Raw genomic sequence first — 26,006 nt, 5'->3', positions numbered from 1 at the left:
AGGCTTTGGATGAATTAAAAAAACTGGTGATCAGATTTTTCAACACCAGAAATCAGCTTTGGCCATTATACAAGTCACTGTGTTTCCCATTTTTTTCTACCCATGAAAGGAGTAACTTGGCATCCATATAACGATTCAACACCTGTTTCAAGAGTATTGTAAGGCCTGGGCAGACACAGGTTGCTATGAAAGATCAGGTAAAGGTCAATAGTTATCTAGCCCTAGCATGCCAGCAGTGCCACAGCATATTTAACCAGAAGTTCAATTGTCACAAAGCATTTATTTTAACACTGTTGTTAAGAAATACAAATATAAAATAAGTCTGGAAAATATTTCAACCTGTTGGTGTTCAGCATCAAAAAATCCTTCATGAAAATCTACAGCAATAACCCACAAAAAGAAAAAAACATTCTTGAATATCTCATGTCAAGCGCTGGGATTCATGTGAGCCTTGCATCAAAACTCTGTCTACTGGGGGAAAAAGTCAGAAGTATGGTGAATAATCAACTGCTATTGCTTTTAAAATTAAAATCCAGTTCAGGGATTTTTGTGTGCTCCCTGTCGCAGGGCTCATTATTGAGTCAGTTCCATTTAAGTTTAGCAGCTTGAGCTGTCAAGAGTGGCTGCAGCAGACAAGGTAAGTAATATTTTACTGGTTATTGGACCAAGAAATAATTTGTAATTTATAATATACACAAACATTTGGACTGAAAAAGCCATTCTGGTGCAATGGTCCATTAATACTGTTTGTTTTCAAGACATGCAGCACTGGTCTCGATTCATGACAAACTCAACAAAACAAACAACTAGAACTTGTCAGCAAAACTGAGACTGCTGACACCAATTGCTTTCAAATTTGGATTTTTACATTTGAGTCCCATGGCATTTAAAGATAGTTCTCTTGAGAATCTAATGACTATCAGTTTAATTATTTAACTAGTGAAATTACTTAACGTAATATCTAATAAAGGAAATAGCCACTTATTTGACCACTATTATTTTGAATAAACAGGCAGATTGCACTTTGTGCAACTTTACCATGACCTCCATCTCTACTGTGGAATGTTTCTTCTCAAATTGCAGACTGTAGACACACCACCCTGAGATTGGATCCTGCACAGTCTGTTAAAGGCTGTCCAATAAGAGCTATTTGAGCAAGGATTTGCCTCTGCTATTCGATTTAGTGAAGTGAGAGCCCGCTGTAGTTTTACTTTATTGAATGCTGTAGATCTTTCTCATCACCTAATTCATTTTTACAGGCAGACATTCACCAACTCAATCCACTTAGGAATATAAAGACATTCCTGAGAAGACTATACTACCAGCACATCACAGCCACTGTTTAGTACTGTAGACTTTACTCATTCTCTGTCTGCTTAAAATCAAGCTTAAGTAGCACCCTGTTAGCTTTTTCCTCATTCACTGAAAATTATTGGATTTACATGTCAAGATGATGCCTGCATCAGTTTTTTTCTCCCACATGTTGTTTTCTCAAGCTATGCCAGCCTAGTGTGAGGAAAAAATATAACTATTTGTACAAGAAAGCAATCATTTAAGTATGTTTTGTCCTCATAAGAACTCTAATAAGGGAAATAAAATAACTGCAACAGCTGCCTTTACTAACTACAGCCATCAGCTGGGTGAAAAAAGGTATTCAAAAGAAGTTTTTTCTTTTTACTTGAGCTTAAACAAGATACTGAGTATCTGAGATTTTGCTATCATTCTGCCTTTCCCAGATAGGCTGCTTAATCTGTAATAAGATACAACAATCCTTTTTGACTCCCTTCTAAAATGGAAATACACCAATATGGCACAATTAACTGGAGGTATTCAGTTATGAGACAGAATGAATTGTATTAAAAGTATCCAGTGGGAAATATCTTGGTAATGGAAGGGAGTTTATTATTTATGATTTCATTGGTTCCTGGTTTGTTCCTTATCTGAAATTGTGCATCTTTGTCACATCAACTGTTTTTAGGAAAAATAGTAACTTTAGTACTAAGATACACTATAACAGTTGGCATTTGGCACTTAAAAAAAAAAAATCTTTCCTTAGATGCCAGCAAAAAAAAAGATGAATACAGGCAAATGGATAACATGAAACTAGAATCATTTCTGAAGCATGAGTAAGGACATCACTTTTCTAAGAAAGTAAAGAATAAGTAGAGATGTTATCTAAATTGATTCTGAAGGAGCAGATTCATTTAACTCCATGCCTCGAGGTGCTATCAGGAAAACATGTAGAAATCATAGATGTATGGTAAGAAAAAAAATACTGCAAATCTTTAATCTTATTGTAATGCTGCAGGCCTAATAATATCAAGCACTAACTTGCTGAGGGGTAAAAATGCAATTGAGAACATTGTATCTTAAGTGACATATTTTAGAATCATACAATATCACTGAATCTAACTCCTGACTCCTCACAGTCCTAAGAGGACCTCACCACCTGCTCAAATACAGAAAATTAAAGTATTTTTCTTATTCAAAAGTCGTCTCCTTACTTTTATACCATGTTTTCAACACATCTGTTGGGCTCATTAGTAAGAGTCTCATTAAAATCTCATTAGACTTTGTTAGTTATCTGCTTCTAATCACATGACTTCTAAGTGTTTACAAGAGTGTTTATTAGGGTTTACAGCTTCAACCACATTCCACAGAGATCAAAAGGAGCCTTTCATCAAGGTATGAGGACATCAAGCCTCTCTGTGATCTTAAGTAGCTATATCCCATCCTTGAGCTTAGAGACCTTGATCCTAGAGATCAGACTCCATTTTTGCATGTACTTAGGCTGTCATTTTCTGTGATCTACCTTTCAGCAAAAACTTGAACTTTCATTGTCTCTCCAAAGACAAGCATCTTGATTCAGAACCAATTATGAGGTAAAAGATTTCCAGATTATAAGGACAGACAATAATATTTTGAGCATGTAGTCTGACCTCCAGCCTGACCCATGCTGCAGTAGTTCCCTAAGAAAGTATTGAGTTACTAAATAAACTGAAATGATTGTCTTGTTGAAGTCTGTGTTGAAATTTATACTTGCCTTGGCTTTTTGGTTTGGCTACTGTTGTTTACAGTCTCTCATACACTAAGACAAACACTGCAACAAGACTGCAAATTGTCTTTTAAAATCTTCTGTTGTATATTTTACCAATAAATATTTTAACAGCAGTCCCTGCAAACAGCGCAGCTTGCACACCAACACCATTCAAATATTACTCTCAAATCTGCTGCCGAGACTATGAAAAAAAATCCTAATTCCACAATTTTTGTGCTTTGATGGTAATACAGTTTTGTACTGATTGCTCCACATTAGGAGAATTTTAAACATTTTAAACACCTCGAAATTCCAAATCCCTAGAAAAGCAATTCAAATGAAACTCCTAATTGGTCTGCAGTAAGTGTAAGGGTATAGCCAAAAACCTGCCTCCATGTGCAACATTAAGTGGAAATTTTAGTGTGCCACTAGCACTGGAAGCAGAGACAAGACTGATGAGTTGAAACAGTCATTAAAACAAACAAGCAAGCAACAAACACTGAATAATCTGATGCCAGTGTTCAAGTTATAATTTAACAAGCACAGATGCTGAGTTATATTATTGTTTGCTTTTCATATACTTTACAAATTATTTTGCATTTTTGTATTAGTACAAACTAGGCAGAAGCTCTCTCTGTTATATTAGATGATATGCACCTTAGGGGAGCTTCCTCCTCCCCTATCTGTTGACTGTTCTTTTAATCACAAGTTTGTTGGCAGTCCACTCAACGCTTGGGCTGGGCTAGCAAGAGACAAATCATTTCACTTCAGAAAACTATTAATCTTGGTGGCACTGTGCTTGTGTGCCATGATTTACTAAAACAAAATAATCTCATAGTGCTCAACTTAAAATTAGACACCCGTCTCACATAATGGTATACATTTACGTATATGATAAAGCAATTGAATCATGAGGATTCATTAGTAACAGAGGGAACAGTTGTACTACAAGAGATCAAATTGATGACTACTGAAATGTTTTCACTGCTGTAAAATGCACACAAATTCTTTTGGGGAAAGATAGCTGTATTAAAGTATTTAATTATAGTATTGCCAAGATCAGGTGATTTAAAATTAGGCCATCAGCCCTACATGCCATCGCATTAGTGAAAATAGAGACAAACTGTACATCAAGACCAAATAATTAAAAATCAATACGAATTTCCCTTCTCTACCAGTTCCTCACCTCAGCTGCTCTTCTAAAAAGGACATCCTCACTTTCCATTACACAGCACGGGCAGGTATTGGTGCTTTAGTCTAACTAATCTTCTAGGGGATATTGACCCATACCAGGAATAGTTTACCTTTTGGTGTAATTCAGAACTGGGCAAACTTGCAATCTGGAGGCATTTACTGATTGATGTTCTACCTGAATCTAGTGAGTTTCATATCATTAAACTATTTTATTACATGATCAGTTAGCCTTCACATTCTAAAATTCCAGAATTATGTCTATTTAAAATAAATATGGTGAATACAGAAAAAAAAAAGTGAGCTATACCTGCATTTTGTAGAAATCTACACCAGTCAAATGTTTCAACGGGAGTAGTCCTGACTCCTGTGTTGAAGAAAAGAGAAATATGACATGTTTGTTTCTTGGATGGCTGAACCATGCCTCTTAAGGTCTTGCTATAAGAAAACATATTAACATATTCCTCTCAAGCACACCTCATTTCATACACAACAATACAGGCAATGGCAAAGAGTTCGACTTCAGAGGAGCCAGCATTTCAAACCAAGGCCCATTCCAGCAAACATTTCCAGAGAAAAGGAGATAGATACATAAACATACAGGTACTAAATATATTAACTAAATAAATGGAATGCATTAGTAAATATTTCAAAACTCTCACCTTGATATTGGACATATATTTTCTGGCTAGCATCTGGCTTCAAAGAAAAGGAGAAGAAAAGTGATTTATAGTTCATCATAAAAGATCTCAGTCTTTACAAAAAAATCTAGTATAACAATATGCTCATCACTGTGACTTTCTTTTGACAAGACAGATCATTAGAAAGTAATATTTTAATAAGACTAAAAGCCAACAAAATCAAAATTTTGAATTACATTTACAACAAAAATTTACAGTGTAAAGGGATCAGTTTTGTAATTAACACGATTACCAGGTCAGTAGAAGCACGTTTTTTTAGTTTAGCTCTGTGTACTTTCTCATAATCATTAACTTGTTTATGGCACAGGAAAAGAAAAGATGTTCAACTACAGAACAGCCCGAGCTCTCAAAAACACTGGTTTTCAAATAAAAAGTACAGCTAGTTTTAGAACCACAGACACATCTATCCGTAATAGAAGTTTAAAACACATCAAGCATGAATCCAGCCCTTCTTACCTCTAACCTTTTCAAAGTCTGCTGCCAAATACACGTAAGACTTGTCTATACAGGAACATGGGCCAGGAGTAGTTACTGCAGTTATTCCCAAATAAGAACTGCACATGAAATTAGTTTAAAATAGATATAGTAAAAGTGGTAATTGCAACACTTCCAATGTTTCTCCTGAAGAGTTAGTACGCTAGTAATTTAGCATATTATTAAACAAACTAGTTCTTACTTCATTGCCTTTCTGTAACTCCAACCATGAATTTGTGGAATACGAAACTTTCTTTAAAAAAAACAAAAAACAAAAAACAAAAGAAATCTTCTCAGGATCTTTCAAAAAGGACAACAAAACAGAACAAAAACTAACAACCGAATGCACTTGCACTCTTCCCCTCCAGCAAAAAAAGCACAGTTTCTTTGAGTTCAATTGTAAACAGTCTGCATTCAGACAATTCCTACTTCTTTTAAATGCACTGGTTGCCTTAGGAGTAAGGAAGGGAATTGCTCAACTCACTCATTCTCCAACAAATTTGCTCAATATTACCTCGCAAGTTTCAGTTTGAAATCACATTCTTTCAAGCAGTTCTAATGACACTATTGCTTAGTGTACCATCTCGGAGTCCCAAAACAACCTTTGCTAGAACATCAGTCTTTGCTGACTTAGGGCTAAATGCTCTTTGCTACCATTTCACCATGGAGAGAAGCACACTCCCCCAACAGACTGACTCAGTGAGTCACAGAGGATCTGACTATTGTGCCTCTTTTTAAGGTGCTAATGGGAAAAAGAGTCCCGTATTGCCCCTCCAACCACCCTGCTTTTGAACAGTGGGAAATGGCCGACTCACAGATGATGCATTGCTGAACTCCTCAAGCTAAGAACTGCTATGCAGACTTGTCTCAGCGTGGTGGCATAATGCAGGTACAATTACATGAGGTAGAGCACAACGCTGCTGGATCACATCACTCTGCACATTAGTTTTCCCTTCTCCTCTCCCATCTCCACTCCAACCTCAGCACTGTGAAATCACATCCGAAGGATGACTTCAGGGTAGGAAGAAAAAACAAAAATTACTGCAGAAACAAACTACTAAAGCAACAAATTCCTGAACCAGTCCACTCAGGAAATAAGCCAAAGTAGTGGCGACTTTTTTTATTCTTCCACTTGAAGGCATTTTGTGAGGATTTTTTAATTCAAAATCTCTACATGACTGCCCCTACAGTTCACTGCTCGGTCATAACAGTCTATTTTAGTTATTAAAGATGTACTGGAGAAAGAAAAATAGTAAAAGAAATGGACAGAAAAGGGGTCAGGAAGAAGTGAAGAGTCATCAACAAGCAGCTCACAGATGGGAAGAGGACAGTTCCAGAGAACCAGAGAATCCAGAGTGAATCAGCCACATCACAAAAACAACGTGAGCAAGCAGGTCCAGTAATAAATGAAGTGGGAAAAATGTAATGCTGTTTATGTTACAGTAGAAGACTGAGGACATCTTTCAAAAGACAAATGAACTTTTGTGATCCAACAATTTAAAAAATAAAGAAGATGGCTTCATATGTTGTTTCATTACTTAATACTTCTTGGCTTTTTTTTTTTTTTTTTTTTTTTTTAAACTGTGAATAAGTACCATTTTAAATTAAATTGGATTTTTCAATCCAAAAAAAACTTTGCTAATGATGGAGACAGCATTGCAAGCTGAAGGACAATTAATTTTTAGGACAAGTGGAAGAGCTGAAATTCAGAGCTAGAAGTTAAGAAGCAACGAAAGAAAAAGTGGAAAGAAGGTAGATGGGGCAGGGGTCAGATTAAGCCAGCCTTGTCTCTATACCTGGCGTACTGCATAATCCTGCCTCAGACTTTGGGGCTTAAAGATAAGTTTTTTACTTCTCTAAAACTGCTACATTTCAAAAATAAGCTGAAATTAATTAATTATTTGGTTTCATGCTCTGCAAGACCCTTAATGAATATGCAGTAACTAAATATATTCCTGCCAAGGCTGGGATCATCAAGAAGAAAAGAGTAGAAATTGTGTAACACGGAGTACAGATATATTCACATGTTATAGATCAATTTTATGTTATACTCTTTATTTTAAGCGGTAGTAGGGAGAGTAGAAAAATGAAATTGAATACCAATAAAACTAGCTTAGGTAATTCTTAGGTACCAATTTTACACTATTGACATAAAACGCTGACCATAAGCACAAGATGTTTGAAAGTATTTCACACTTACTTAGAATACAGATTATTACAGAAGCTGTATTATGCAATTCATTATTAAGGATAATTTATCCAGTGTAATAGGAAAGTTGATGGAAGATACAGGCCTCGAGCACAGTGCTATTGCTTACATGTTTGCAATGTGAATTATTGGCTAATTAATAAAGCACACATTATAGGAAAAATGTATATCACATTAGGGTGAATTAATACGTAAAGAGTGGTAATATTCTGTGAGCTGTGTTATGGAAAGCTGTATTTATGCTTTTCAGTGTTTGAAATAAAATGTATGACACTTGCTCTCACCCTTTATATGAAGGTACAGATATGAGGATCAAGTCCAATTCCTGACTCCATACAAGGCAACCTAAGAATTTCTCATCACTGGTTCAACTATAGGAAATAAAAATATGTTTCTTACTGATATTTCACAAGATAAGGTGAGTTAATAGGGCAGTCCTGACCTGCTCTTTTTATCCCAGTTGCCCCTTATTGGTGGAAAACTAATAAGCATGCCAAAAAAAAAACCCAACATCTGGGCTAACGAGGCAGTGCTGCTTCATGCTACCCAAAAGCACTTGTACTAAGATGCCTGACAGCTCCTTATTGCCTTACCCTGCTCTTCAGAAACCAGCACTGCCTACTTCCAGGATCTGTCTCTATTTTCTCTACTGGCAGTCTGCCATCAACTCACCCACATGAAGGTGATAGGGTTGACCCAACCTATTTTCCAACAGCAGCATCAGATACTACAAATAATTGCACTGAATGAATGAGTTAGAATTGCAATCCAGCAGGTATAATGGTACCTACGAAATAAAGAGTACTCAGAAATTCTAAGACCGTGGTCATGGTATATGGGCAAATAATGAATGCATGGAAACAAACTAACAGACAAAGATAATCCTAATTAGTGTTAGCCCATATGTTTTTAACATGTATAACCACTGGGTTTCAGTTGTTACAAAGAATTTATTTTCAAAAAAAACAAGAAGAAAATGAAAGGTCAGCTCCAAAAGTAATGCCTCTTATTTTGTTATGTTAGCCCACAATGTCAGAGGCAGATGCTGATGGTATGGCAACAGAGGCTGAACCCTCCCACCAATATTCCATTACAGTTTGTTGCCATGTGACAAATGGCAGCAGAGAGGAAGTCTGAAAGAATGGTGTCTGACATGGAAGTGCATATGAAGCAAAGGCATATAACTGAGCCCTTCACATAGAAGTTGCACCCACTGACATTCGCTGATAATTGCTGAACATTTATGGAGACCAAACAGTGGATGTGAGCACAGTGAGGCAGTGGGTGCTGCTTTTCAGCAGCTGGCAACAGTGACATGAAAGACAAGCCACAACCCAGATGGCCATGCAGATTGTTAGGAGTGTTTATCATTGGCAAACATGCACAGTTAATTGTGGTGTGACTATGTCAAAAAAAACAGTGTTCTGTAGCTGAGAATTTGCTCTATCAAATAGTGTTATTGTGCTCTTTGTACTTGTTGCAGTTTCCATGGAAATAAGCAGAAAGATTTGCTTTCAGGGTGACCTATGCATTTACAATTACCTAATTATCACACTATCTCAAAGGCTAAATGAAAGACTAGATGAGGGAGAATGAAGAGATGAGGGACACAGGGAGGTGTCCCTGCCAATAGCAGGGGGCTGGAACTAGATGATCTTAAAGGCTCCTTCCAACCCAAGCCATTCTATGATTCTATGAAATTAAAATATTATTTTTACTCTCCTAAAAATTGTATGTTTTTTCATTTATTCTTTATTCTCCCTAAAACTTAAATTCCTGCCCCTTTGGTCTTATATTTCAAGAACAAAAAAAAAAAAAAAACCTACAAACGTATTAAGAAACTCAATCATATCAGTCAAATTAGCTAAGTCCTGGAGAAATCACTTGAGTTTTTCCTGCTAAAGACTGCCTGAGCTGACACTTTTACTGCATACACAGCACATTATCAAAGGAAGCATGCTCACCTCACAAAGAAGTGCAAGAGGCCACTGCACTCATCTTATGTAGCACTTAAACATTATTTAAACAGCCTGTGGAATGAATTAAACTATCCAGTTGCAAAGACCTGAGATTAATATTTGCTGAGAGACTGAAAAATTAACCCTAAGAGCTCATTGAACTCAACAGCAAAGCCATCAGTTACTTTCAGCAGTAGAAGATAGGGATTTAGCATATGGAAGTCGCAATCTTGCAGGAAGTTTCTGGGCCCTTGGAAAATATGATTGATAGCAACAATCAGATATGGAAACAGATGAGTTTTCATAGCTCCCTACCAATCCAGGATTCATTACAATTAATATGAAGTACATCACACATTTACTAGATAAGGGGATTTTTGCTAAACACTTTTTCTAATAAAATAGCATGGCAGCTCAAATATGAGGTTATCAACAAAACTGTATTTGAGAGGTCTTTTATATTTTTCTACATGTACAGATGATTCTCTCCATGAATGCAATACCTACCTTTAAATTAAATTCACCATAAGAAAATTTATTCCACATGGATAATACGTTTGCTACTAGGAAAACATTCTGTAGAATATCCTTTTTTTCTGCCAAAGTGAAATTTGATAGTTAGCTAACTTATTAGAAGAATTTTGTTTTGCATTATTACTGCCAGCACTTTGCTGGCAAAATCATCTTTCAAATGCACTGCCAAATGTGTTTGAACACTATGATGTTGGATGAAAATAATTCTATTCAGTATTTTTCCATATTTCATTTAGCTGTGTTTATTCAGTTTTCAGAAGTAGAGATGACTTTTAAAAAGTGCTTTTAGAAAAGTGCCATTTGCATGCCCTGTATCCCACAAGGCCTGGTCAATCGTGCTGTATTATTGCACACCATTGGGCTTAGCACAACTTCAGTTTTAAATTTGCAGTTCACCTTCAGAAGTTCGTTCTATTTCCAGTGTTGATGAATGTTCTCACGTTATTCTTCCAAATTCTTACTGTAAGCTTAGTGCAATTTTGTCAACGTAACAAAGTTTATCAAGTGATGCGAAAAGAAACAATACATGCACATAGTATCAGGAGGAATCCAATAATAACAATAATTATTAATTTCAACTGTTACAGAGAAGCAATTTCTCTTTTCAAATACTGAACAGCATTTAAATCCCAGATCTCTTTCATCTGTCAAAGCCCATAAATATGAAAAGCTTTCTCTATAAAGAAAAAAAGACCAAACAAACAGCATTAAAGAATATAAAGATGATTACAATTCTCTAGCAATTTTTATGAGACATTTTAGGAGACTGAGTAGGTACTAATACGATAACCATCACCACCATCACATGAACATACCCACACTGCTGCTGCCAGTTCCTTCATTTTCGTCGTGAAAGCCACGGCAAACCTAGTGAAATGGACAAAAATAGCTGGGATCTACTGCTTAAAGTGTTTAAACATAACAAACACAGAAGTATTTCAGAAAAAAAAAAAATATATATATATATATAAGAAGAATGGAAGCTTATAAAAATAATGATAGATGGAGAGACAGAAAGCAGGCTTTCTATTTTTACTTAACCAGAAAACATTGGTAAAAAAAAATGGTCTTTCTTCAGGCTTTAAGTGAATTTACAATTTAGAGCTCCCATGGAGTTAAAGTGATGATTTTCTTAAAATAGGGGGAAAAAAATGGGAACACCCTGTAGTTTATCTGGATTAATACACGCAGCTGCAATCTACACAAATCAACATGAATAAGCAAACAAGGGTGTACCTGAACAACTTCACGGGTAGGATTTTTTCACCTGGGAGAGAGAAGAAAACTGCCCCCGAGCCTACTTACACTTTTCCCTTATGTCTGCTTACCAGGGCTCATCCTGACACTTACTGGTGTGCCTTTGAGAAAAATTCAGCACACTTCCATCCCACACAACAGAAGAGTTATTTCAGAAACCATTTAAAAGCAGCATTGATATCTACAGTCCTCCTTTTTAGGCATCTCATTACAGAGAGATTTCAACCACAGAAGTCTGATATCTAAACTTACCAAAGAAACAAGTTACTCTAACTGGGAGCTTGATGTAATACCCAGAAGTCATATGAGATACTTTTATGGAGTCAGATTTAATAAAGAATCTTTGTTCATCCTGAACTTTAAGGCAACTTTTTAGATGTCATTAAATACAAACATGCTTTGACTGTTCTTAAATGGAGCTTCAGTCTTAACTGGAACCACAAATAGTTCATTCCTGAAGACTATCAGTCCTGTAGAATACATAGGTTTGAATGGCTCATTCATATCAGACATAATTTGTCTCTTTTACTAAATACTTTTTTTTCATCACTTTTAAAAACATTGAATATAAATCATAAGTTATCAAATAAAAAACTTAAGACTCATGTTTCTATTTCGTGGTATTAATGCAACATTTCCATTCTGAGATATCTCTGTAGTATCACAAATGCAAGAGGTGCAGCACACTGTTAAGTCCCAGCCAAAACAGTGCTTTTCCACTGGAGATGTTATGTTACAATTCGAGGGCACTCATTAGAAGTCACATAAATGCTGAGTTATAACTCCTATTTTGTTTGTTGTGAGCAGACTTACTCCCATACATTTGTTTTGTAGTGTCTGCTTTATAGTTTTACAATGCATTCTACATATAAAACACGACAGCTCTACGGTTATTGAGGCCTTTGCGAATGCTTGTTTTCTCAAGATGCATCTGTTTCCTTTCTAGTTTTTGCAATTATACTTTCAATACATCATGTTAACAAGCAGAAAAAAACTGTTGCTCCCAAGTCTACAAAATACTATTCAATAGATTTAAATACCCTAAAGGAGTACAGCCACCATTTAGAGGAATTTGATTAAAAACAAAACACTCATTATAAAGCCAGAGAGTGCTCAATACTTTGTTTTATGGAACGTGGTGTATATTGTACTGGACAAGTAATCTACAATTCATTGTGCTTTTTGCTTAGAACCCTGCAATCAATAAAGAAAAAAAAATCAATTTTTCTTTTAATAACTATGCAATGAATAATACCAGTGATAATATTGGGGAAGAGATCCATTGAGTGTAACTTCTAGAAAACTGAATTACTTTTACTGCAGCAGAGTTATGAATTGCATACAGCATGCACTAATGCATTTTGAAACATCACAGGAAATCCAAAACTACACCTCAAGTACCTAAATTAATTACCATTAAAAACAACACAAAAATTGGTTCAGTATGGTTTTGTATAAGCTGCATGAGCTGCACTGGTGACAGATCATGCTTAAAACACAGAACTGGATCAGAATGGACACTCACACATTCTCTTTTGAGATATTTTTCCAATTTCCAGTGCTGAAATCTAATGTTCTCATTGTAACCAACACATTAAATGACTTTCTTCTCTTTCTTAAGAACTGTTAATACAATACTTTTTAATCATAGGACAACAAAAAAGTATAAACATTTTGTTTTAAATGAGGCCATAAGGTGATTTTCAACTGCAAGTCACATTAAGACATAAGAATGTGCCCTACTGATTTTCCAATGAGCATCATTAAGTGCTGTCTTTGAAATCTGTTTACCTACCACATTTCTCAAGTCACTGCAGACAGAACAGCATAGCAAGGCCAGAGGTAAGTTAGCTAATAGTAGCAAGAACATACTGTGGTATTAGCAAAGATAAAACCACAAGATATAAGCCTGTTGCAGACATTGAACACATTTCCTCATTGCTAACATGAACTAAAATCCATACCGCCATATCTGAACCAACGTAGTTATCTTTATGAGAAGCTGTGATGAATAGAGATGATATCCTGAGCAGCCTTTGTTCAGCAATGCATTTAAGCTCTGCTAGAGAAGGTATGCAAAGAGCATCAAGGATGAGACAAGATCTAGATGCTTCCATTTATCACACCTGAGTGCTCCCTTCCCTTAGCAGAGCTCACTCTTGGAGCGAAGCCTCTGCAGGGTACTGAAGTCAGCAGAAGCTCAGACAGAACACAGCTCCATACAGCTGAGTGACCTGCTGCAGCAGATTAGTGCCACTAAAATAACATCTTTGTTGACTTTTCAAGTTAAAGCAGTAGAAAACTAATCCAGATGAAAAGGTCTAATTTTACAGCAGCTAGTGAGTTAGAGCTGCTCTGAAAGCAGCCCTGGCACACAGAAGCCTGGGACGCAGCTACAGGAAAGAACTGATGTAGGACAGGAATGCAGGTAAAGTCATTCTGTCATCAGTAAGCAATTAGTTGGACTGCACATGAAGAGACAACAGTGTGTGTCTTAATAAGACTTAGGCCATCTGGTTAATTTTTTACCCTATTTGAAACGTTACATCCATTTTACTTTGGATTCAAACACAAGAAAGGACTATAGCCTCACTATGGCTATGATCAAATACAGTTAAAATCAACTGACTTTCAGACCAAGCAGAAGTTTTTTTCAGGGGGATGTTGAAATAATGAGAAATGTTGTAAAATCCCCTCTGGTTTTCTATTGTTTTCACTGATTTCTGATCAGTTCTTAACCACACTTGATGACTCCACTGACACAACACTGGAATTTCTCCAGACTTTAAAACCCCCTGAAAATACTCACTTCTCAATTCACCAAAAAAGCAGAGAGAATTTGTGTAAAGATTTTTTTCTGTCTTTGCTTCTTTCTTTATGCAGTTAGAAAAAGGATCACATTAGCAGGAAAAAAGAACAAAAGCTCTCTATACTTCAGTCAGCTGCGCACACTGTCAGCACATCAGGTGCAAGGCCTCTGAAAGCAAGTTTGACGCTGGGATGCAACCAGATAAACACCAGTTATTTTTAGTTGTCTGCTTCTCAAACTGAGGAGCATTTTTATCTGTGTGCGTAGATAGAATTAATCTCTGAAAATATAAAATGTCTAACATAGTTTTAGTAAGACTTTATAATGTGACTGCATACAACATTTGTACCCCAAACAAACAGATTAAATAAACCACAGCCAAGCTTCTACAATCCACAGTTATACTAAACATCAAAGACTGTCTTTATAATGCCTACCTATGAAGTAGATATGCTGCCAAGTCACAAGTTAAGTATTCTTGCTATTATTCTTCTCATTTGTACCTGCCTTAGAATTTTATACCCTCATCACATGCATAGTTATACTGTTCTAGAAAACAGTTATGATTCAGTAGAGAGAGCACAGGACTGGTACACAAAAGCACAAAATTCATTACTTCTAATGTGATTTGAGTCATTTTGGAAAGTTGCAGCCAAAGATGCCAAGCTTTACCACTACTTCTGCCAACTCTTATGTGGACAAATACAACGAACAGAGGAAATATAAAAAGAAAACAGTGCATACAGACTATATTTCTATAAAGAAACTGTATTACAAAATCGTAAGAACTAGATTGAGCTCACAGTGATGTCAAGTTGCTTATCCTTTGTCCATTGGCTTACATATCTCCCAGAAACTCCAAATATTTATGGAACAGTTCCTACAAAATTTGCCTTTAAGATATGTAATTTCCTGTCACAAACCTTCCACACATTTTACCTGGCTTCTCCTAGCACTGCTCCCATTACCCGACGTTTCTCTTCACTTCTGATGTCTTCATTTATATCTGTTCCTCCAAAGATGATTCCAAAAGGAATTCTGCTACCTGCAAAACAATGACCAAGGTGAGAAGAGGACATTAAGAGTGAAAAAGATATACTGACAATACCATATCACATATTTAAGCAAAAGGCTTTGAAATTGAAATGTGCAGAAACTTATTTTTTATGGTTTTGGCACTGACAAGAAACATCCAATAACAGCATGTCAGCCTGTTTTGTAGCTATGAGACTTTCTTTGGCTTTGTCCACACTTAATAATACAATCAATTACTTTCTACATTTGGCAGCCCACCACACAGCATGTATATTTCAAATGGTATTCACATTTTCATAACATACAGTACCTGAAAGCTGGGTTTGTTCTAAGTATCTAGCCTCAGCCAATCAATCCCTGCCCTCCCAAGCATTCCAGTATAATGGTTTGGGTGGCCAATGTTATAGCTGCTAAATTGGTACATGGAGCCATACCATCAGAAAGTCACCCAATTAAATAAGGCAGCATATGTGAAACTTCACCAAAATAATCATTTTGCTTAATTCCATCCAAAAAAGGTGGATCTGTGTTTATAAGTGGATGCTCCAACACCTTTTGTGATACCCAAATTCTGGAAAGTGCTGTAGGATGCCCAGAGCTCAGAACAACAAGAGCAGAAGGACACATGGTGACTCTGCACAACACACAAGTTTTAAAGCATGAGTAAAAGCACAGATGACCCACAGTGGTAAAAGCCTAGTTTTGATACATGGCATCACAATAAAGTAATATTTGATACAAGCCATGATCACATGATAGTGTAGCACTTCTCTGCTAACAGCAGTAAGCCTCACACAGACAAGGCCAAAGACGGTGAAAATACAAAAGCCAATAGCAATTTAAGATTCCTTTCTAATAGCATTTGCTTTCTTGGTGTCAGGTTCTTTTTAGTGGCTGACAAGATACCAAAAACGTTCTCTCCTTAAACTCATGAAGGCTGCAGTCAATAATGTTTACTGTTGATTGTTTCAGCACTGAAAACAATTAAGTGGTCAGTTTCCACCACATTAAGCTAACAGGTAACAACCTGAGGTGGCTAATTACTACATGCCTAACATAGCTTTAAATTCTAAACAAATGGCACTCCAGCAAGAGAAGCCCTAGTACATAAGGTAGCAGAGATCATCACACAGCATTATTTCTGTATTTGTATTCTCGGATCCTTACTGAAATCAGAGCTCTATTATCACAAAAGATACACAAGAACACTAGACATAATAATGCAGGCTTTCCAAAAGCTCACCAGCATGAACTGCCTGGGGACTGCTAAGTCTGAAACCAAGAACCACGCAACTTACACTGAGATTTGATGAAACTATCAAATGATGTACCTTTGTCCATGTGAATAGGTTTGGACAATGGGAATGTGATCTCAAAAATGGATACACACTTGCAATTTCAGTAGGTGACAGTGTCTGTAATTCTGAAGCTGGTGCTTCAAGTGTATCATTAATGACAGACTAAAATTTCGTTCTACATGGCCAGTTACTACAGAACATCTTATTATTTGTCAGATAACATTCTGCCTCCTAGAATTTAGCTGGCATAAACAACAACTGCAAGTTATTTCACGTCCCCAAAAAACTCAGACTCATTTTTCAACAGAAAAATCAGATTAGCCTCTGCTTTTTTGAGTTTGACCTGAGCTACACTTAGCCAAGCTGCTGTCCTCTGGAAAAGCACCTTTGTTTAAACTATCTTAATGCTAATATGATGCTCTTATCTTAATGTAGTTTAAGTACTTAATTGTAAAATGCATTATGTGCTTTAGAAGTACCTTTATTTAGATCTCCCACAGAGAAAGACTTTCAGTGTTTCTGAATACTTGTTGAAGTGGATAAAGAGAATAAGTTATGTGTGGGTTTATGCACCTATTGTCTTTTGTAACAGTTTGCACTTATTTTCTTCTTTTTCAATACATTTTAGGAGGTACTTCTAATGCAAAAGAGGAAGAGAATTACCTTGCAGATGTCTGCCTCCTTTATAAAGATGAATGGCCAGGGCTGCATCAAATTGATCTGCAGAGGTTAGATTCGCAATTTCAGTCAGACTTTCACACCTGGAAGCATCTTTGAGAATGCAGATGTGACCCGCATCGTGCAGATGACTCCTTTGTTATAAGAACAGATAGAGGAAAAAAAAAAATAATAATAAAATAAAATGAATGTTGCAGGCATTACATAATGTTTTCCCTTAGTTTTTGTTCCTATATTAATTGTCTTTATAATAATTTTGTTCAGGTGACCATGAAGCTAAAGCAAGGGGTTTTCCTGGAAAAGGTCTTCACCACTGTGCACATAGCCATACATTGTAGCCCATACCTACTTTAAGGCCCAAGACTATCAATGCTTGGGGAATCAGTGGATGTGAACTCTGGACCAGCACCTCTCCTGTGTCATTATCTGCTCAATTTGCTAAAAGGATTACATCTGAATAGAGAGTGAAAGTCTTGGTCTTGGATAACCTCAGACCCTCGTTCTGGAGAAAGGCCCCAACAAATACGTCCAGCTAAATAATGCTGTTAAGAATACCTGTTCCTGTTTGCAGGAACAAAACATGAAGGCATAAATAAAACTGGAAAGTTAAAACTGTTTTCCTTCTCTGTTTGATTGTGGGCTCGTCTCCTGCACAGGTTTATCCCATTTGTAAAACAGTCACAGGATAATTGAAGTTAAAAAAAGACACCAAAGTAATTACACGGAAACTTTCACAGTCTTCAGAAAAAAGTCTCAATTGTTACAAAAATTCTCACCACAAACCACCTATCTTGGTGCCAGCTTACCCATTCATCTTCATTTACAGCAGCTCCTCCTATTAAAAAATTGATTCAAATACTGCTGATGGATTGCAGGGAGCTTTGCTTTCAGCATTTCCACAAGCTTTGTCTCAGACTTTCCTTAAATACACTCGCCTCATAATTCCTCCTACAGAAACCAGATCCACTTATCAGTTTCCAGTGCCATCAGCCAAAAAGAGGAGTAAAATCCGTGTTTTGATAGGAGCTGGCACACTGCATCAGCTGACATGGAGATAACATCGCTCCAAACAACTAACGTTTATGTTTTCAGTATTACTAAATACCACAAGGATGTTTGTTATGTATTACATATAGTTCCAGCTGATTTTTTCCTCACAGAATATTAATTGTTCTGGCATTAAAATCTTGCTAACTCAATAGCTCCTTGGATGATGTTGGCTGTTTCCTTTCTTGATCATTTCATATCCTCCCAAGGAAGGAAGGATATTTTCTGTCCCGCAGAAGTTAGTCATTATAGCAGAAATCAGTGCTAAAAATGTTGTAAAATATCGTGAGGTCTCAAAAGGAATGCATTAGCACTATATCACACAGAGCTCCATCAGCACAACATATGGTACTGTATTTCTTCTTCACTCTAAAAAGAAACTCATTTTGCTTTTAATTTCACCATTTAAAAGAGACCAAGGAATTGCAACAAGCACTAATAAATAACAAAAAGCAACCAGACCAAAGCTCTTCATTTGCACTCTCGAGCAATTATTTACTTCCATTGCCCCCTGAACTCACACCAAGCACTGCTTGCCATCTGAAAGAAGCTCTCCATTTGTATCTCAATAACAACACCCAAGCCTCACTGCTGTGGAAGGAAAATCTCTGGGGCAAGTAGCTGGGATGCTGGTGCATGCAATCCCGAAGTTCACAGCTCCTCATTAAATAGTGTAAAGGGTGCTTTCCCCCATCGGTGTTCCAATTACATAAATCGCTATCACATGCAAGCAATATGTCTGCGTAGTACTATTAATTTGAGAATAACCCTCTCAGGACATCAGGAATCTAGAAACTCTGCTAAAAATTGTGATCTAAATCTCTTTTTTTTTTTCGTCACCTACCAGGAACGAGACTTTTCTCCACATCTCCAAACCACGCAACTGAATGACAGACAGCTGCTTGTGCTGTGAGCAGAGGGGGACTCCCTCGTGTGCTCCAAGGCTCACAGATTGTGGATTGTCTCTATTGCTTTTTGTTTTTTTTTTTTTCCTACACAAAATGACTCAGGAGTACGTAAGAAATTTGCATGTGGCTTAAGAAGGAAAAATTATGTAATCATCCCCAGAACAATTTGAATTCCCAGACATTAAGAGACCTTCATCCCATAAATGTACCACTGAGTTCAATATGATTAGTCATAAGCTCCAAATTATGCATATATGGAAACATATGCAGAGTTACAGGGTGGTGTTTGAGTACTGAAATTTACAGTGCTATTTTTCTTCTTCTTTTTTTTTTTTTTTTTTTTTTTTTTTTTTAAGATGACTTTTCATCTCTATAAGCAAAATAAAATAAAATAAAATAAAATAGCAGACTGCGATTTTCACACACATTCTGTTATCATGGAACACGATAAGAGGGTGCTGCAAAGATATTGCAGGAAATTTTTTTGGAAGGCTGGTCTGTCTATGAAGCCACAGATGTCCCTGAACAAAGCCAAGACATTAGAGGATCGCCACCCCTATCTTTTCTCCTCCTAGAACTGCATATTCGCATTATTTCACCGTCTCATAAACAAATAATGTCTATGTGAAAAATAAAAGTAAACTCTTCCTCTCTGTGAATCTAAAGCCAGACTGAAAATGTCAAATTCCAAGGCTACACTTTCCCTCTATCACAATTCTGAATGCAGCAAACAGATTTCCAATCACCTTAACTCCCAATAAGCACTGCATGGATCCGGATTTTGCCCTGCTTTGTCATACCTTCCTCTACTACACAGAGGCCAACAGTCCTACGTGGGGAGGAAGATATTTCTAAATAGGAGTTTGGCTGCCAGAATCCAACCTTGGGTGTTTTGCTAGAAAGTAACCCATCTGGGAACAACTCAGACACACAGTAAGCTTGGAAGAGAATTTCTTAGAGCAGATTGTAATAGTCACATCTTACCCTGTGATCTTTATTTACATCTAAACACCACTTAAACATTTCCCAGCCTCACCAATTTTTGTACTAAGAGAAGCCACCTGGATTTTATTTTATTTTTTTTACTCTCCTTGGAAATCAAGAGACATATAACTGACACATACATGTGTAAGTGCTCTGGATCTATACAGTGTGCAGAGGGATATTGCTGAAGTTGCCATCTCGATGATCTGACGCACTTTGCACTTTGTTAAAAACTTCTACAGAGAAACAGTTTTTTCTACCACACCTACAAAATACCAGGTGATGCTTTACTACATCTCATTTTTTCTTTCCTATATTATCGATTGCTATTTCTCCCTTCTTATCCTGGCTCAGAAAGCCTCCTAACCCTGCTTGTAACTTCACTTCAGGGTCTCAGAAACTCTTCTGCAGCTCCAAACAGCATGGCTGGAGCTAATTTACAGACAAGTTAGAAGTGTGCTTGCTCATAAGATACTGCAGTTTTCAAACCTGTTTTCTTTTCTTCCATCTCCTTCTCAGGAACATTTATGTTCTGATACTTGAATGGAATTACTCACAGCACAAAATAGGGATCATCCAAAAATATTAATTACCACTTCCCCTAGGCTGCCTACTCTGTAAAGCAGCTATGCATGAACTATTGTTAAATCTATACAGCGTGATCCAAAGCTTATTAAGTCAGCAGAGCGACTTTCTGAGGCTTGGCTACAGTCGAATACTCACAATTGCCACTGAAACTGGTCGAATTACAAGACTTGAAACCCCACTTGGTCTTTTCAGTTTCCTTTGTAAATTGTACTCTTCTGCTGTTGTTGTTGTACTGTTTTTTAATATTCTTTATTTTACTTCTCACTCAATGCAATGCAGACAATTTATGCTGGCTGGAAGGAAGCATGAATAAAATTTACTGTGAGTAAGAACAGAAATAAAAATGAGACTGATACTGCTTCAGCCCTGAAGTCCTCTGGAAGGCCAAAATAACTCTGCAGGGTTTAATCCTGCCTTATAAATGGGTCCAGCCACAGGAAACATTCATGGACATAATGCTGCTAAGGCAGAAGAACAGCAGCCCAACCAATGGCTTTTGCTCTGCCTTTATTCTCTATCCGCTGCTCAGATTTTTCAAAGTGATTAAAAATTACGCAGACCAATACAAATAAAGCTCACAGCACCTCTATCATACCACTTGTTTTAGCGAACTGACTTCAGGCTAAATTAGATTCCGGTATCTTTGTCACCAGCTACTTTAAACTCAGGAAATGAATATATTATTTATGAAAATAGCTGTAATAACATAAACATAGTATCCCCAGTGATATTAAGCCATAAAATTAATCTATGCTGGCAAGTGTCCAACCCGGAGGCAACATCATTGTTTCATGTATACTCAACTGAAAGTCGGGCACAGTTCAATATGAAAGAGGGGAAGAAAAAAAAAAAAAAAAGGAAGATTGAACAAATAAATTCAGAAGCATGCAGACAGACACAACCAAAGCTAAATATTAATCTGAATATACATTCTCTGCAGGGTACAAGTTAATACACAAAGGTTATCCATATGAACCTGACTTCAAGTATGGCAAATTAGAGAGGGAAGCAACACACCCAAGCATTTAGCCATACACGTTGATACTTTTAAAAGGCACAAAGTTTTAATAAAACCCATGTTAAGTAAAAGTATGAGTAAGATGGTTTTATTGGTTTAGATGCTGTATTAAATGTTGGTACCGGATGATCTCAGAGGTCTTTTCCAGTCTTCGTGACTCTATGATTCTGCTGGTAGCTGTCATCTAGCAGCCTTTTAGTCAGGGAGATTTAATTGATAGCTGGTACTCCTTACTCCTTACTCCTTTTCCCAATTAGATTTCATTTCTTAAATGGGCTCCTTTATATTTCTACTATAAACAAAATTTATGTCGAGTGATAAGATAGCAACTGAACATGACATAAGCTACCGATTCTCAAAGACTACTTCTGTTAGAAATCTTTAATCTATCTTCATTTTGAAAATGAATTAAATTAGCCTTTCCTTTACAACTTAACTTTCTGTCTGAAGGTCTATGAGTAAGCAGCATCCATTTTGTGCAAGGCACGACTGTGAGCACTAGGATGCTGAAGCAAGTTGGGGTACTCTGCACAGATACTGCAGATGCGCTTACACAGCTGCAAATGGTTGCACTAAGATGGTAATACATTAAACCATCTGTCAGCTGAGCTGCTCTATCTCAGCAAACCTACACTTTCTTGCATATTAGCTCAGGCCACACAGGAGTCACACACAGCTGGGGATGACTAACCAAAATTGCTGGTTACTGCCACTCTGACAAAGGTACCTTACAAAGCCACTGCATCTTGGTGCAACATATAGATGTGGTCATAATTAATCTCAGTTTATTGAGAAGAAAATTTGGAATAATATGTGGACGTTTGTTTGATTTGCTTACTTATGCTCAGTTTAACTAGAAATAAGGCAGACCCAGCTTTCCACTGGCTTACCTCTGAACCGCTCCACAGTCTAAATGCAAAGTGGAAGGCGAAAGTAAACGAATGTGTGATTTGTAAAGGTAGAAGAAATAATCTTAAGGAGGAAGAACGTGCATAGACTTCCCCAAGAATAACCAGCTTTGTTTCATCCAGTGAGAGGAAAAGATTAAAGTGAATCATTGAATCACTGAGGTAGGAAAAGACGCTCTGCTCACCCAGCCCAGCCCAGCCATGCCCATTGACACATCCATCAGTGCCACGTTTGCACAGTTATGAACCACCTCCTAGGGACAGTGACCCCACCACTTCCTCGTGCAGCTCATACCAGTGCTGATTGCTCTTTCTAAGAAAAATGTATACCTAGTATCTAACCTGATGAAGAATGTTGAGTTATTAGTGTATTTTAGGCCCTCAGAGGAGCCACGTGCTGCACTAGGATGGCTGCACGGGCTCTTCTCTTGTTTCAGACTCCACAGCTGCTGCTGCACCTCACACTGACCTTGCAGCTGATGGTGGGCACTTCCAAACCAGCAACCGTTGGGAAACCCACCACCACTGACCGAAACAGCGGCAGAACGCTCCAGCATTAAGATAACGAGGGCACCTTTGAGAGCTCGGATTCCCCTACAGCGTGACCTGCCCCGTGCTGAACGCAGCCTTATTTCTTCATTCATTTACCTGTTCGGCGGGGGGCTTCTCCCCTCGGCCCTCTCGTGTTGCGAAACAGCAGCCAGCCCTCGCGGCTCCCGCTGCCAGCCCGCTATCTCCGGCGTGCGGCAGCTCGGCGGGGCCGCAGCCATCAGCGCGGCTGAGGTGAGCCACGCCGCCGCCGTGCGCCGCAGCGGGCAGCGAATGGCGGCCGGCTCGCTCCTGCGAACGCGGACCGCGATGCGGCGGAGGGGACCCGATCTCCTCCCTCGCGCCGAGCTGCGTGCACTTACTGTATCCTGGCCGCCGTGGTCGCGTTGCCGGTGTGCGTTCGGAGGCACGCCAGCAGGAGCAGCCTCATAGCGGTATTTCCTTCCTCCCTCCGCAGCGAGGGGCCGGCCGTGCCGCGGTCGACGCCCGCCCGTCCGCGAGCCTCCTCACCTGCCGCCGGCACGGGCGCGGCCTCGCGGAATCCGCTTAGCGCTGCGGGCGCACACCTGCATCGGCCCTGCCCCAATTGCAGCGGGCTCCGCGTGCGGTGATGGCGGAGCCGCTCTGTCTGCAGGGCCCCCCGAGGTCAGAGAGCACGCTGATTATCGGGAAGAGCAAAAGCCAAGGAGAATAGCAGCCTCGGCTACAGCAGGCAGTCCAACCAGCCTGGCCGTGAGCACCTACCAGGGACGGGGCATCCACGGCCTCACCACCTTCTGAGTGAAGAATTTCTCCCTTAAACCCCCGATTTTTAATTTAAAAATTACCCCTTGTCTTGTCAGTATGCACCCCAACAGAATCTCTCCCCTTCTTTCCTGTGGTCATCCTTCAAATACCAGGCAACTGTAAGGTCTCCCCCAGTGCCTTCTCCTACTTAAATAACCCCATCTTTCTCAGTTTTTCTTCAGAGCACTCCAGCCCTCGAATCATCTTTGCCTCCAGGGAACCCTGGGATGGTTTGTGCTGGAAGGAACCTCAAAGACCACCTGTTCCAACCCCCTGCTGTGGGCAGTGCTGCACAGCTGGGCACTAAATCAGACTCCAATCAATCTGATCTGAAATACCTTCAGGAAAGGGGCAAAGAAAGAGCTCAGGACCAGGAAAACCACATCCCAAGCAAGCCCTCAAGACAAGCCCCAGCAACCAGAAACAAAGTGAGCAGCCAGTAACACTGTGGAATCCTCTTCAGAGACTGATAAAAGCCAGAGTGCAGATACCCATGGCCTCAGACTGGATTCTGTATTTTGTAAATACACTGGCAGCACATACAAAGTGTTTGGCACTGTGAGGTAGATGGAAAGAAGGCTTGATCTAAGAGGAAGCTCACTTTTTTTGCTTGCATGTTTATAACCTGGACTGCTTCCCTGATGTAATTTACCACAGGGCCACAATGATGCAGGTTACCTCAAGACTGTAGGAGATAGAGAAATCTAGGTCTGCAAACCGCAGTGCCTGTTTATTTTGCTTTCAACTACTCTTCAAGTCTCCCCGTCAGATAAGGAGACAAAAACACACCACTTAAAGAGAAAGGTTCCTAAACTTCCTAATTTAAAAATAATAGTTCTTTAGATACTTTCTGTGGGTATCTGAGAATGACAGGTATTCAGGAATTGAGGGGTTTTAGAAGGGAAAAAGATGTACCACTTTTTGGAGTGTACTCTGGCAAATTGTGAGCATTTTGATGAGGAGGCTTGGGTTTTGCTAACACATCTTCATGCTGCAGAGCCATGCTCAACTGCCTGCACTCATGAGGCTCATTTGGAAATTATTCAGCACAACATCCTGTTCAGACCATCTTCATCTTCATGCAGACTTAAGAAAAAAAAAAAAAAAAAAAAAATAGTTTCTACTTGGAAGTTAAAAGCACCAAGTCTTGCATAATTGCTGAAAATAGCATAAATGCTAATTTAAGGGTAGGCAAGATCAAGCTGTTTTCATTACTGTTTTAGAAAGCATTTCTGACTTCATGGAAATTTAAAGGATTTTTGTCAACCCACTCAGCATTCTAGCCTTGAAGTTTGTTTTGATGTAAGTGGCCTACACAGTGCACATCTGGGCATCTGAAAGCACCTACCACCCAAGCACCAGCCATCTCTGTATTAAAAGTCATTGCTGCCTTGTTGTCAGCATGTCCAGCAGACCTGTAGTACATCACAGACTGCTTCAACCTTAGGCAGCTGCCTTTCCTCTCTTGACATTATGTATAATATGTCCATTACCAGCACTCTCTGACTCCCAGACTCCACCCCCACAAGGTATCTCATACAGCTGTAATGCATCAAGAAAAGCTGGCAGCACCTGTGCCAAACAAGAACATCATTCCTTGTTCTTGCAGCTCTGTTCCACTGTCCTAAAATGGCTCATGTAATACAAAACACAGTCATTTCTTAGTTCTACAGCCTAAAGCAGGATGGAGTGATGCTCAGAAAGAATTGCAGTGAAAGTGCCTATTTCTCAATGCCTGAAGACTGAGGTAACATTTTACAATATGTTTTCAAACATTACCAATATAAAAGCTCACCTCATTCTCTAAGGTGAATTACCAAGGGCCTAGAATGCCATAACTGCATATACTGAAGCACACAATAACACAAAGTGTGATTAATTACTTCGTAGTATCCAGGAAATACTGCTGGACTCTCTAGAAAATGTTATCACAAGCAGTATGATATGCTATATTAAGCGGAATAAAACTGAAAGGCAATGGTTTAAATTACAGAACGGGTTAAGCTACAGTAGTTCACCAAGAGATCTCTGTAAATC

At 38.4% G+C, this 26,006-nt stretch overlaps 1 protein-coding gene and 1 long non-coding RNA gene across 4 annotated transcripts in view; one reads left to right on the top strand and one right to left on the bottom strand.

Annotated features, from left to right (window-relative positions):
* LOC122176822 overlaps nt 1-17,396 on the top strand; it is a 30,587-nt gene extending 13,191 nt beyond the window's left edge. Inside the window, exons 2-4 of one of the 2 annotated variants that reach the window (XR_006177849.1) lie at nt 6,143-6,292; nt 7,910-8,030; nt 17,132-17,396. This is a non-coding gene — a long non-coding RNA (uncharacterized LOC122176822). Of the gene's footprint in view, nt 1-6,142; nt 6,932-7,909; nt 8,031-17,131 lie in introns of those variants that run through there. The other variant, XR_006177848.1, reaches the window with a different exon arrangement.
* The window catches only part of GLT1D1 (glycosyltransferase 1 domain containing 1), a 41,532-nt gene extending 17,884 nt beyond the window's left edge, over nt 1-23,648 (bottom strand). For both annotated transcript variants that reach the window (XR_006177847.1, XM_042865737.1), the window contains exons 1-6: nt 23,546-23,648; nt 17,167-17,315; nt 15,110-15,215; nt 10,920-10,971; nt 4,891-4,927; nt 4,539-4,595 (exon numbers count right to left, since the gene is read on the bottom strand). Coding sequence is in view for 1 of the 2 variants with exons in the window: in XM_042865737.1 (XP_042721671.1) it covers nt 4,539-4,595; nt 4,891-4,927; nt 10,920-10,971; nt 15,110-15,215; nt 17,167-17,315; nt 23,546-23,613 (469 nt within the window). In the remaining variant the exon portion in view is untranslated. The remainder of the gene's footprint in view (nt 1-4,538; nt 4,596-4,890; nt 4,928-10,919; nt 10,972-15,109; nt 15,216-17,166; nt 17,316-23,545) is intronic.
* Nucleotides 23,649-26,006: the final 2,358 nt, after the last annotated feature.

This window comes from Lagopus leucura, unplaced genomic scaffold (assembly GCF_019238085.1).
Source record: "Lagopus leucura isolate 7727_CA_CO unplaced genomic scaffold, USGS_WTPT01 Super-Scaffold_806, whole genome shotgun sequence".
Lineage (NCBI taxonomy): Eukaryota > Metazoa > Chordata > Aves > Galliformes > Phasianidae > Lagopus > Lagopus leucura.
Note: the sequence above shows the minus strand (reverse complement) of the source record. Positions and strands in the feature narration are given on the sequence as shown.